Source organism: Strix uralensis, chromosome 16 (assembly GCF_047716275.1).
Source record: "Strix uralensis isolate ZFMK-TIS-50842 chromosome 16, bStrUra1, whole genome shotgun sequence".
NCBI classification, from domain to species: Eukaryota; Metazoa; Chordata; class Aves; order Strigiformes; family Strigidae; genus Strix; species Strix uralensis.
Genome location: NC_133987.1, coordinates 5215170 through 5229067, shown reverse-complemented (window position 1 = coordinate 5229067; position 13898 = coordinate 5215170). Strand labels below are relative to the sequence as shown.

General features: G+C 53.7%; 2 protein-coding genes across 3 annotated transcripts in view; one reads left to right on the top strand and one right to left on the bottom strand.

The window, feature by feature from the left end:
• Positions 1-396: 396 nt before the first annotated feature.
• Positions 397-7785, top strand: LOC141950928 (mesothelin-like protein). The gene is made up of 17 exons (XM_074886432.1): positions 397-436; positions 891-922; positions 1374-1423; positions 1885-2005; positions 2109-2194; positions 2607-2733; positions 2807-2997; positions 3098-3188; positions 3291-3441; positions 3997-4181; positions 4366-4521; positions 4702-4835; positions 5085-5218; positions 5374-5468; positions 5698-6283; positions 6602-7003; positions 7659-7785. The coding sequence occupies exons 1-17, from the start codon at positions 397-399 to the stop codon at positions 7739-7741; spliced, it is 2664 nt and encodes an 887-aa protein (XP_074742533.1). The 3' UTR covers positions 7742-7785.
• A 1222-nt stretch (positions 7786-9007) lies between these two features.
• MSLN (mesothelin) overlaps positions 9008-13898 on the bottom strand; it is a 44618-nt gene continuing 39727 nt past the window's right edge. For both annotated transcript variants that reach the window (XM_074885856.1, XM_074885855.1), the window contains exons 29-34: positions 13539-13685; positions 13172-13305; positions 12548-12675; positions 11829-11923; positions 11029-11221; positions 9008-9673 (exon numbers count right to left, since the gene is read on the bottom strand). In XM_074885856.1, coding sequence (XP_074741957.1) covers positions 9579-9673; positions 11029-11221; positions 11829-11923; positions 12548-12675; positions 13172-13305; positions 13539-13685 — 792 coding nt within the window. In that variant the 3' untranslated portion in view covers positions 9008-9578. The remainder of the gene's footprint in view (positions 9674-11028; positions 11222-11828; positions 11924-12547; positions 12676-13171; positions 13306-13538; positions 13686-13898) is intronic.

The window sequence follows — 13898 nt, the reverse complement described above, 5'->3', positions numbered from 1 at the left end:
CTCCCAGTCTGTGCTGGTGTGGTCCTGTATGGAGCTGGGGGATGGAGAGGGACCCTGTTTCTTCAGGGCACAGGTGGGAGCAGGGCTCTGGGTGTCAGAGAGGACAATTTATTGTAGAGTTTCTTTTAATAATGGATGGAGAATGATATTCTGCTTTCTGTTAGATGGGATTTTAAATCTCTCCCTCGGTTGCGGGGGGTTTGTGCGGACTCTCACAGAGCACGGGCTGGGCGCTCTGAGCACCGAACTCCCACAGCTCCAGCTTCAGCATCGGACAAGGGACTCGGCCACAGGACCCCCCGGCCCCTTCCCCAGCCCAGCCAGCAGCCAGCCCCATCCCAGAGCGTGGGACACGGCTCCCATCCGCGCCCAGGACGAAGCCCCGGCACAGGCAGCATGGTGCAGGCAGCCCCAGCAGCCATCGCTCTCTGTCTCCGTGAGTTCCATCTTGTCCCCCTAAAGCTGACCCTGCCCCAGGAACACCTTCCCCGCCCCCCCAGCACTAGGGATGCTCCAGCCTGTGCTGCTTTTTATTCCCTGCTCGGCTTTAGCACTCCCTGCGCTCTGCCTCGTGCTCCCGTCAGCATCCACAGGCAGTGGGAGTTTTTCCCCACTGCAGCCAGCACCGCGTTAGAAATCTGCGCAGACAGATTTCCAGGGGCAGATTTATCATTTTTTGTCTCCTAAACCCACCCTGAGGCACCCCCCAGGTTGCCCGTGCTGGCTGCAGGGTGTTACGGGGGCTGCTCTCTGCGTAGCGTTCGGCAGCATTTCCTAAACATTATTAAATTGGCAAAGAAAAGGCCCTTCCCAGATTTTAAACCTGGAGCTGCTTTACAACAGCCCCCGACCGCCAGTATGATTTATAACCCGCTCCCGCTTCGTTGCAGGTTTCTCCGTGGACCTCGCGAAAGCCGCAGCGGTGAGTCACCACCAGCTGCTCCCGTGGCCCCGAATACTCCGGGGCTTTGCCGAAACCTCGCAGCCGGTGCCGGGAGCAGCAGAGCTGCTGCCGTTCCCCCAGTCCTCAGCTCCAGGGAGGCAAAGCCATCACCTCCCTACTGGCCCCCTGTGCAGCCCTGGCCCATCCTGCTGCCTGGCAGCCTCCCTGCCCTGCTCCCAAATCAAGGGCTGAGACCCTAAACCTGACAAACATCCCCCCCCCCAGCTCAGGGGAAGCAGGGACAGACCCGCTGTTGAAGGGTCGCAACTCCTGACAGTGGCTGTGGTGGCTTTTGTCCCCACGCGTAACCCAGGGCAGCCTCGGGGCTGCTGCAGTTCTCAGCTGCCTGCAGTCAGATCCTGGTCGCTGGGTTTCAAAACCTTCTTCCCATCCCTTGCTGGGGCTGAGCATCCCTCATCCTCCTCTCCAGGCTGCTCTGCTCATTGGAGCTGTCCTGTCTGCCACAGAGCAACACACTGAGTAAGTACCGGCCCCTGATGGGCTCTGTGACGAGCTGGGGGGGGTCTCAGAGGGGTGCAAACAGTGGGGCTGGTGCTGGTGTGGGTGGATTTCTCCCCACATCCCTGTCACAGCTGCTGTGACAGGTCACGGGGGCTGGAGAGGATTTACAGCCTTGTGCAGCTGGTTCTGGTGCTGGCACCCAGGCTGGGAGTCCAGTTGCGTTGGCTTTTGTTGTAGCACAAACACACCAGGAATTTCCTTTCTAAAGGGGCTGACGCAGATGCAACGGGAGCCTCCCCTGAGCCAAAATCCAGGCTCTGCTGGTTTCTCCCTCCCCCAAAGCCCGGGGTATGGTGGGCACCTCCGCCACCAGCCCAGCTGTGGGAATTTCCCAAGGGAATAAGGGGGGGTTCATCCTCCCCGGGGTGCTGGGGAGCTGAAGCGGGTGGTGAAACGCAGCCGTGCCTCCCCCACCGCAGCCTCTCAGCCTCCATCCTGCAAGGTTTCCAGTGCATCCCAGCCAGTGACCTGCCCGCTGCTGCTGTCCTCGAGTTTGCCCAGGGACTGCAAAACAAAACAGAGGAGCTGAGCAGTGCCCAGGTGAGCAGGGGCAGGAGCAGGGGGGTGCAAACCTCGCGGGGCACAGGGAGCCGGGGGGTGCTGGGGCGAAGGGGTTCTGACTGCTTGGCCTCTCTCTGCCCAGCTCTCCTGCCTGGCCAGGCTGCTCGCTGCCAAGAACCTGACTGCTGATTTTGGCAGGTACCCGCCAGACCTGCTGCTCTTCTTTGAGTGAGTATCGAGGGCGGCACAGGGCTGTGGTTTTGGTGCTGAATGACACCATCCAGTGCTCAGCAGCATGGCCCTGGTGCTCCCCGGGGCACGCAGGAGCTCTGTGTGGGAGAAGAGTATTACCAAAATGACACTTGCATACCCGCACGGGGCATTTCCAGCCCTGCAGACTCCTCAGTCCTCTCCTCACCGAGGCTGAGGCCAGGGCATGGGGTGCATGGGGGACATGGGGTGCTGCGCCCTAGACATCCTCCCCAGAGTAAGAGGAGCCCCCCCAGCCCTGTGCAACTCAGCAGCTCATTGCTCAGAAGAGAGAAACAATTTAAAACTACTTTCCCCATGACCACAAAAACCAACATTAAAGATCTCCTACGTGGATACGAGGAGCCCTTCACCCTGTTCCTCCCCGCAGCTCGACTGAGGTGCGCAGTGAGACCTGTGGAGCTTTTTACGCCCGGGCTTCCCGCGGGAACCTCGACCTGCTGCCCAGGGGCTCAGCCCGCAGGACAGGGCTGCTGCGTGGGGCACTGGCCTGCCTGGTGAGTGGGGGCCAAGCTGGGGGTGGCTCTGGTCCCCCACACCCCTGTACGAGGGCTGGTTTGTCTCTGCCAGGGGGTGAGGAGCAGCCGCCTGAGCCCGGAGCAGCTCGGCAGCCTCGGGGCGCTGGTATGTGACATGGAGCCAGAGACCATCACGGCCTCAGACCCTGGTGTCCTGGAGAACCTGAAGCTCTGCCCAGAGCTGACGGGGACCCAGCGGGACGCTCTCAACGCCGTGCTCCTTGGCGGGGGCACAGTGTATGGGTAAGGAGCCTTCATCTGCTCTTAGGGGGGTGGGCGATGAGCAGGAGGGATGGTGTAGCCCATGAGGATGCTGAGCTGGTCCCTCTCCTGATGGCCACAGGGATCCTTCAAGCTGGGATTTACAGACTCTGCAAAATCTGGGGCCACTGGTGCTGGCTTTGAACAAGACCACGCTGAGCTTGGTGGCTGAGGTAAGCCCCCTACTCCAGACCTTGGGGCGAGCTGCCCCTCAGCCAGCCCAGCCCTGAGGCTGTGGGACCCAGCACCCTCTTGCCCCCCCCATCCCTGGGCAGGCAGCGCGGGAGGCTTTCAGCAGGAGCATCGTGGCCACGTACGGCAGCCAGGGACGTTCCCAGCGGGAGAAGGCCCTGACCCTCCTCCGGGCCTTTGCAGCAGCATCAGCTTCATCTCAGCCCAGGCAGAAGCGGAACGCAGACGCAGACGGTGAGAGTTCCCCTTCACCACCAGTTCAGGGGAGAAAAACACCCCCAGGCTGATCAGCATCTGGGTGCCCCTGGGGAGAGGGACAGGAGCAGGCAGAAAGCTGTGGGATTCCCATAAACCAGGGACACGGAGGAAATGTCCTTACAGCATACTGGGGTGTCTGCTTTTAACTGGGAGCAGGAATACGGCAGCTGGGAAGGAGCCGGGTGGGGAGAAATCTCCTGGGCAGGGGAAGAGGCTGCAAGAGCAGAGGATACTCATGGGGATGACAAGGGGAAGAGTTGACCTTACTGGAGCATTTTTAATTGCCTGACAAAGCGTGCATGGCCTGAAGAAACAGCACCAGGTTCTTCAGGAATAACTTGAAGGGATGAACATGAATAAGGCAGCTGCAGGGGCTGGGGAGCCAGGGGGTGGGAGGGTGGTTCGCAGTCCTGCTTGAGCTGCGTTATTGTGATTCCCTGTTCGTTCACTGGGGCTCTTCTGAGGGGCTCCGGCAGGACCAGGGCCAGGCAGGAAGGGAGGAAAGGCCTGACATGCCCTCCCTGCCCACAGGCTGCCTGTCCACACCCTTGACAGCCAGCACCGACTTCGACTCCTTCTTATTCATCGACTACACCACCAGCGAGCAGTTCGACCTGTGCCTGAGCAATGAGTTTTTAAAAGCAAACCTGGGGCCTCTGCTGCAAGAGCCGCTCCCCGTGGAATACCAACTGGTCGTGAAAAAAAAACTGGAGCAGGTGATGGGTGACACAGGGCAGGAGCCCCCACGCAGCCCCCCGCCCCTGTTATTGTGGGCACGCTCCGGGATGGGCAGCGCCGGCTGTGGGGATGATGGCACCAGAATGGGCCCTTTGTGCCTGTTTCTGCCTTCTTTTCCCTTCCTTGACCCTCTTTTTCTGCCCCACTGGCCTGGCACTACAGATTTACACATCGGTGATCCCAGAGAAGCAGCTGAAGGTGTTGGGGCCACTGTCCCGGCAGTACACGGCGGTGGAGATCAGCCGGTGGATGGTGACGTCCAGCGACACGCTCTCAGCCCTGCTCGACCCCTCGGATGGCGCGTGGGAGCCTCCCCAGGTAAACCCACGGGGGAGAGGCATTGCTCAACCCAAAGCTGGGCTGCTCGGTGCCCAAGGCCAGCTCCGGGGCAAAGACTGTGCCCGAGGGCAGCATGGTGGCTTTGCAACTCACACACTTTTCCACCCGGAGCATCTTCCTCCCCTGCCTGCGTGCAACCATGGGAATTGTGTTTCCCAGGTCCAGCAGCTGCTCAGCAGGTACCTGGCCCTGGGGGGCACCTTGACCGGGTCCTTGCTTCAGAAAATCGGTGGCAGGGACCTGTGTGATCTGCAAGAGGAGCAGATTGAAGAAATCTCTCCAGAAGAAATCAGGTAAGGTGCTTTTTAGGGATGTTTTTCAGCCCTGTGAGGCCCCTGGGAACACAGGGGAAGACTCCCACCTCCATTTGGGCTCTGCCCGCTCCATGGTGGGGTGGCCGCATCCTGCTCCCAGCTCCTGCCCGAGCCACCCACACCACAGGCAGGGACAGACCACTCACCTCCCCCTGCCCACAAAAAGGCTTTGGTTGGTGTTTGGGGTGGTGCCCCCTGGCTCTAACCTGAGACCCTCCCTCTCCCCAGGGTTGCTGGACAATTAAATATTTCTTCTTGCTCTCAAACCAAGAAGGACCAACTCTACAGAAAAGCCCGGGAGGCCTTTGCTGGCCAGGCTGGCACCACCAGAGTGTATTATTGTCAGATTCAGCCGTACCTGGGTAGGTGTTTCCACCTTTGCCCTCCTTCCCACACCAACAGAGGTTGGATACCTCTTCCTTGGCTGGGGAACACACCAGAGACACCTCTATCAGCCTCCAGATCCCCCAAAAAGGGGTGGGAGTGTTTGCACGTTGCCCCATATGTTTTCTTTAAGGTGGAGCTCCAGCAAAGGACCTGAAGGATTTGGCTAAAGCTGGCATTAACATGGACATGGACACCTTTCTTGCCCTAAATCCTGAGGAACTGCAGGTATGTCCCTGGTACCACTGCTCTTTTCCCCGCTGAAGGGCAGGGCTAGTCGAGGGCTGAGCGGTGGGGTTTGAGGCCAGAGCCCCATCAGATCACCAAGTCTCTATTTTTTTACCATTTTAAGTTTTCTTTTGGAAGTTATTACTTGCTGTGCCGTGCCGTTACAAAAGCGCTTTGTGGCGGTGCTGGCTGTGAGGACGAACGAGATGATGTTGTACGTGTATTGCAGAAACTCAGTGTCACGGATGTGAAAAACCTGCTTGGGGAAAACCTCCCTTACCTGAAGGCAGCTGAAAACGAGACGGTGGTGATGCGCTGGGTGAAGCGACAGTCCCAGCGGGAACTGGACTGTGAACTGGGAATTGGCTTGCAAGGGGGGACAGAGGAGCCTGGGACAACCCCCCACCCTCCCCCCTCAACCTCGGCCAGTGTCACCCCCACACCCACCACCCTCCCCACCCCTATTGCCAGTAGCAGCCACCCTACAGCTAAATCAAGCACTGGCCCCCCCCAGACCTCCACCCCAAGCGCTACCAGCTCGACCCCCCCTGACACCACTCCCCCGCGCTCTTACACCCCCAGTGCTGCGGTGAGTCCCGCTGCCACCTCCACTGCCCAGCCCGCTCCGACCACCGGCCCCTGCTCCATTCAGTGTGTCACCCCCAATAAGGCCCCCCCGCCTGGTGCCACCCCCCTCACCACCCTCCTCTCTGCTGTCAATGCCAGCGTGGCCTCCCCCAGCTCCGTCCCTGCCCCAGCTCTCACACGGGGAACCACCACCACCAGCGTTGTCACTAACCCAGCTGTTAACACCAGCACCCCACTGGTGTCCACGAATACCCCAGCACCCGGGGGTACCACCAACCCCGCTCCTGCCACCCAGGACACCCCCCCACCGAGCACCCCCAACACTCCCAGCGCCCTTGGCCCTAACTCCACCTCTGCACCTGCCACCACAGAAATGAACCTCCCTCCCCACAAGCCCACCCTGACTCCCAACTCCACCATCTCCACCCAAGCAGGTGTTGTCTCCCCGACGGTCAAGACTACAACATTGGCTTGCAAGACTGACACCCCCCCAGCATCTCCTGGCCCCTCTTCCACCACCACCACCAGCATTGTCACTAACCCAGCTGTTAACACCAGCACTCCGCTGGTGTCTACGAACGCCCCAGCACCCGGGGGTACCACCAACCCTGCTCCTGCCACCCAGAACACCCCCCCATCAAGCACCCCCAATGCTCCCAGCGCCCTTGGCCCTAACTCCACCTCTGCACCCGCCACCACAGAAATGAACCTCCCTCCCCACAAGCCCACCCCGACTCCCAACTCCACCATCTCCACCCAAGCGGGTGTTGTCTCCCCAACGGTCAAGACTACAACATTGGCTTGCAAGACCGACACCCCCCCAGCATCTCCCGGCCCCTCTTCCACCACCACCACCAGCAGTGAGACCACTAAAGAAACACCCACCGGCGTGCCAGCGTCACCGAGACCAACAGGTGGTGGATATATCAACCTGCAACCCGAACCTGGTAAGGTGTGAATGTTCGGAGTCAGGAAAGGCTCAGGGAGCGATGGCAAGGCTGAAGGCTTCACTGATAGCTGATCCACTTCTTTCCTGGCCACGTTCAGTACTGCAAGAGCCCAAGTAGTTGCTGGTTGGACAGGCAGGGATGTGTCCCTACGGGGCGTTAGAGCCCCTGGGCCTCGTGCGCTCTCAAGTCTGGCAACGTGCAGCTCAAGGTGTCTCATCACCTCCTGAGCACATGGCACCCCCCAGCCGCTCTGCAGAAAGCCCAGTAATTCTGTTAATGCCAACACACGGTGTTATTTTTCACAAGACAAGGACACAGCCTTCTATTTTAGGTGCATGCAGCATTTCTGACTAGGCATCGCTGTAAAAGCACTAAAACCCGAAGCCTTTTAACCTGACAGAGCTACATCCGTTCCTTTAACACCTCAGATTTACTCCTGCTTTACGCTGGTGAAAGTAAGACTCAGTCCTGCTGACTCCTCCCGGCCAGTTTGTAACTGAGGTGCAGGTACGGGCGATGTCCGGAGAAGCAGAGAGCACCGTCCCGACACGTGCGATCCTCTGGCGTGCCCGAGCCCCGGCGCGGCCCCGCTGCCCTCACAGCTCACGCGTGCTGTTGGGCTGGGTAACCCAATTCTGTCTCCTCCACCCAGGATCGGGATCCAGGCTCTGCTCCCGCCTCGTGCCCATCCTGACTGCGGCTGTGGGAAGCTTGCTGCTGCGGGCGCTCCTCTGACACCACCACCTCCAGCGCCGTACTCACCGGATCCCTCCTTTAATTTTCACCATCCTGCAAAATAACGGTGCTGGCAGATTCCCTGCTGAAAAGCAGAAACCCAGGAAAGGAGTAGAGTTTGTCCATTTGCTACCAGCACAGAATTTCCTTCGTATTTTTGAGTATTTTTGAGGCTGGGCAGTGAGAGGACAAGTATTTTTCCTGCCCAAAGCAGCCCAGCAGGCACTTACTAGCTAGTTGCTCCATGTACTACAACCACCAGAATACCGACTGGTCTGACACCGCGTCAATGCCCACAGCAGGCCCGGTTCTGCCAGCTTTACTCACACCGAGTATTTTCCTTCCAAGCAGTCCCACTGGGATCTGTTGGCACAGCGGGACAACTCAGGGATTTGAGTTACTGGCCGTTGCAAAAGAAGCAGAATATGGCCCAGCAATGCGGCTCAGAGATCCACTAAACTGCTTGTAACTTGTTCCATGAACTTTGGAGATTTTTGATCAATATTTGTTCAGATTACACGAAGCCTAGTTAGAGGGATGATTAGCGGAAGACGGTTTATCTTGATTACTGTTGCAATGCTATACAATAAAACATCAATCAACATTATTTTTCCCTAATCAAATGTTTTTTGATGTGTATTGTCATTTTTCTTGCTAGCTGAAATCTAAAGTTTCCTCTTCTTTTGCTTTTTCAGTACTTAGTGTCTCCTCCTCCAATAGCTCTACTACAAGAGAGTTTCTCCCTCCAGCTTTCAGATCTTCCACTGTTTCAATTCTCCACAAGCTGAGGAGATTCTTGCATGTCATTTGTTCAGAGTGAGTCAAGGCACGAAAAAAACAAATGCAGGTTTCTCTCGGGGGATGGATGCTGTTCAAATGGCGACCATCTGCCTTACCTTGGGCTTTCTCCCACCCCAGCCAGCGCCCAGCACCACGGGCTGCGAGCAGTGGGCAAGTGTCTTTTCCCAGCCAGAAGCCTGCAGCGAAGGGCAGACCAGGCTCTGTAAAACATGGATTATGCAGTTTAATGATGTCTTTGCAGGCAGGCTCTCCTCCTGGGGGAAAAGGGGAATTTCAGGGGCTGGATTCAGGCTGCACTGAGGCTTTTTTGGACAGAAATTCCCAATGAGTGGAGAAAGAAAAAAAAAAAAAAGTGTTGAAAATCATACACAAAGCTCTTACGACCTCCCCATGAAGAAGCTGAGAACAACCTCAGCTCTCTAGGGCTGAATTGTCAACACCAAAAGAAAAGTAACAGACACGTCAGGGGTTTCTGACCATTTAATCTGCACCAATACCTGCAGACACAAAGGTGGGGGCAGTCTGAACGAAGAGAAGACAACAGCAACTCACAATTTGCTTCTGATATTTTTTACTTACTTCTATTATTTATTTACAATCAGCCAGAAAACTTCACTCCCACTCAGAGGCCTTGGCAGTGTGAAGAGATGAGGCAATTAAGAAATGTAATCGTTAACATGCAGAACAGCTGATTTGTTCACCCTTAAACCCACCAGGGTTATGCAGGAAAACACTGACATGGTTTGTGTTGCAGTAATATGGCTGGGCCTTACCTGGGCTGGTCTGTATAAAAGGCAAAGAACGTGCTCTGAAGAGTCTGAAATCTTCCCTTCAGAGAGAACACTGATATTTTTTTTTTTTTCTTTTTTTGAGTGATTTGAAAGACAAAAGTACCTAAAAGTGAACCCTGGGCTACATAACAGTTGCCTGCTAGCACTGAGCACCCCCTCACCCCCCAGGCATCATTGTCCCAACAGGCCTCAAGGCAGGTCAGAGGCTGGTCCTCCTCATCTTGCTTTGTCTTGAGGGAAGATTTTCAAGACAAGACCGACATCATCAGGAAAGTGATAAGCAGAGCAGGCAGGAGGTGGAGTGTCATGGCCACAGCACCCAGAGAGGCTGAGGACGGTGCTAGAGGAAAAAGAGGGGGCATGAGTGCAAAGAAATGATTGATTGAGCCGTTCCCCCATGGGCAGAACACAGAATCACAGAATCATCTGGGTTGGAAAAGCCTTTGAAGATCCTCCAGTCCAACCATGAACCTCACCCCGACCGTTCCCAACTCCACCAGATCCCTCAGCGCTGGGTCAACCCGACTCTTCAACCCCTCCAGGGATGGGGACTCCCCCCCTGCCCTGGGCAGCCCATTCCAACGCCCAACAACCCCTTCTGCAAAGAAATACTTCCTAAGAGCCAGTCTAACCCTGCCCTGGCGCAGCTTGAGGCCATTCCCTCTTGTCCTGGCGCTTGTTCCTTGGTTCAAGAGACTCATCCCCCCTCTCTGCACCCTCCTTTCAGGGAGTTGTAGAGGTTGATGAGGGCTCCCCTCAGCCTCCTCTTCTCCACACTAAACCCCCCCAGTTCCCTCAGCCGCTCCCCATCAGACCTGTGCTCCAGACCCTGCACCAGCTCCGTTGCCCTTCTCTGGACACGCTCGAGTCATTCAACGGCCTTTTTTGGAGTGAGGGGCCCAAAACTGAACCCAGTCATCGAGGTGCGGCCTCACCAGTGCTGAGTCCGGGGTAAGATCCCTTCCCTGTCCCTGCTGGCCACGCTAGTGCTGATACAAGCCAGGATACCATTGGTCTTCTTGGCCACCTGGGCACACTGCTGGCTCATGTTCAGCCAGCTGTCAATCAACCCCCCCAGGTCCCTCTCTGACTGGCAGCTCTCCAGCCACTCCTCCCCAAGCCTGTAGCGCTGCTGGGGGTTGTTGTGGCCCAAGTGCAGCACCCGGCATTTGGCCTTATTGAAACTATTGAGTTAATATACAGAATATCTCTTTATGCCACATCCCAGGAAGATCTTTGCCTTTCTACCTACGGTAAATACCACCAACTCACATCCCAGATCCGACACGCAGCAGAGGAAAAAGCTCTGCAAGCACTCGCTCAGTTGAGACATCCCGCCAGTGAGGATGCTCTCAGTGGGATTACGGGATGGCTTCTTCCACTGGACCCAGAATGTGCTCAGCAAGGCTTAAGACTCCTCGGCAGAATTGCTTGAATAGGTAGTCACAAGTGCCACTGGAAGGGGTCTGCACTAGCCCAGATCAACAGGCCCAAGAGCAGCCAGCAGGGCCTTGGCACAAGCATTGCTGAGAGCAGGACCAGAGCAGCTTGGCCACCGCTCGCTTGAGCTCAGTGCACTCACTTCTCTTCTACAGACAACTGAAAGCACTTCCATAAGGCAGTTTTGACCCTTGTTGTAACCCAAAAATAAATATTTAAAAGCACAACAATCAGAGATTGTAACATAATACGTACACTGAAATTTGGGTGGGACGATGTTGATGTAGCCTTCTTGTGTTCCCCCAGTGAGTCCAACATCCAGTTTATCCAGTTCTGACTGTTTCTGCGTTTGGACCCACTCCCGGATGGGAGACTGGTTCTGCCATTTCTTCAGATCACGAAGATTTATTATCCCCATCAAGCCCTGAACCTCAGAAGGTGTCAGGCTCTAGGAGAAATCAAAGAGCAAGAATTACAGATGTAAATGCAGGAATGGAAATAATACCTCTGACCAAAGAACTGATGAGGTTTCTATTAGCAGATGTGTGAAGAACACAGAAGACAAATTTCTGGTGAGTGGCTTCAGCTGGGACACTCTTGCCTTAGATTAGGGGAATGAACACGATGGTTCCTCAAAGACTATCTCTGTTGTCCTCCGATGACAAGTCTCCTCCATGCATGTGGAGGCCCCAGTCCCTGCCCAAATCACTGGGCTTTCTTCCAAAATTGATGATATTGCTGCTAACGTTCTCATTAGATCTGTCACAGAGCTGTGGACTGTAGTCTAGTGGACGCCTGTACCCTGCTCCCACCTCTACTGCTGCGAGAGCCTGCTCTAAAGATATTCCCCAGTAAGACTGGCTTAGCACCCACATACAACTCCAAATTACATTTTTAAAAAAGTTTCAGGCCAGTTCCCCACTTTCTAATGGTCTATCATCATTTTGAATTTGATGGAGTGACTCCCAATTCACACCAATGGACAACTCAACCCAAACCAACTATTTAGCATAATACAGATGCAAGGAGTCAAACAATTTCAAGATTCAGCTCACCAGCAAAGAGTCTCTTCTTAAATTCTTCAAAGTATGAACTGTCATGTTCACGTTGTCCTTGCTTAGAGCTTTGAGATCCTCACCAGGAGCCCCCCCTGGGACCAAAAGGAGAAAGCATATCAGAGCATGGAGAACAGCCCTCAGGTGAGCAGAGCTGGGTACCTCTACATGCTAGAGCTATAATGACATCTGCAAAATGTATTAGGCTGGGGCTATAACAGAGTGAGTTCCAACTGCAAAATATACGGATGTGACTTCATTTGGCTGGGAGGTGTTATTGTGTTGGCCATTAAACCAGTCCCTGACAATGCCAGACATTAGACAGAGGGGTAAGAAGAGTTTGCACAGGCTGTGAATAAATTATTGGCTTAACAGGGGAAGAAAAAAAAAAAAAATCTATGTTTTGTGACATGGAGAAGGACTGTGAGATAAGCATTAAGCATTAGCAGCTTGATTTCTTGTGGATCTAGCAATTCTTATCTATCCCAGAAGTCACGAGTTTGATTTTCCCTGTGATAGTCTGACAATTGCTTTGGGCAACTTTAAGTCAGGTACAGAATCTTTCCAGAATAATTTTATGGCATCTACAGGTTGGAAAAGACCAAAACTTTTAACAACTTGGCTTTGAAAATTCCCAAATCTTAGATGGTATTTGATGCCCATTCAGCTTCTGGCTAAGACCTCTCTCTTTCCCCGTAACATACTGTTCTTTTACATACCCAGATATGGTTCAATAAGCTCATAGTAAGCAGGTAAATAGTGCTGGTCTGAGAAAGCACGTTTTGCTTTAGTGTATAAGATGTCCTTCGTAAGCTGTGAACAGGCTGAAGGATTCAGAGATGCCAATCTGCAGAAAAAGGAAGATTTGGGAAGAGGAAAATTTTTATTATCTTCAACCTGAATAAATTTTGAACTATGGAGAGAAGCTAAGAGAAAAAATAATGGTTCAGTCTGCTGCTCAAAATGACAGGTCTTCTAAGTTATGATGGCTCTGATGGCACGTGATAAGTTTATGTGTTTGCAAAGATGTAGTTAATTAATTTCATTTAGCAGTCTTTTGAAGGAATTTAAATTAAATTAATGAACTCTCTTTTGCCTCTAGATAAAAGCAAACATGCAGACTGTATCTGTCGTCAGCTGAGCTGCAATAAAGAGAGTTTGATTGCAAATCTGAGCCCTTCCCTGGCAGGCTGGAGAACAACAGGCTTTTAAACCTGGACACAGAGCAGATATTAAGCTGCTTCCTAGACTTCCTTTCAGTGAGTGGAAAGAAAAGGAAAATGCACTTGCTGATGGGAAAGTGCTTTTGCAAGAAGCCAAGAGCATCACAATATTTGACTCACTTCAGGCTGCTGGGGTCTATCATATTCAACTCGGTCTCGTTTAGAAGGCACACGTATTTCGTACCGATCGCGTTCAGTGCAGAGGCATTCAAGGCATTTCCCAAATCAATGTATCGTTTAATCATTGCAGAAGCCTAGAAACACATTTAATTTTTTCAAAAGTTAACTTGAATCAGAATTTATGTTTTCATCCTCAAAAAAAAAGCAAATGCAATAATTACAAAAATAAAATCGAATCATTTCAAATCTATTTGTTTGGACCTCAAGAATGGGCCAATCTATCTTTGGACCCACTAAGCTAGTCCTAAACCAGCAGCTCCCAAACCAGGAAGCAAAAGTGGGCAGGAAGACAAACCCAAACCCCTACCTGATCATCAGGAGGCTGATTTTTTAGCAAGTCAGCTAGCGTGTCAGCTGAAGTTATCCTCCATTTGGAAATATCCTCAGGGGTGATGAAAGAAACAAGGGGGCCCAGTTTGGGGAGCAGACTTTCAGGATACCCATCAGGATACGTCTGTGGAAAAAATGTTGTTATTGCTATGAACACTTGTTATCATGCCCGTGCTTAAGAATTTATGCTCTTTGCACAATTAGTGTGGAAAAGCCCAAAAGGTCTACAAGGAATAAGAAAGCAAAGCCAGTGAGATTGCTTGAGCACATCGGTCCTTTTTCTGCTTGACAGCTCAGGCAAGCAGGCCTGAGGGGAAGGAACAAAACCCAACACAGT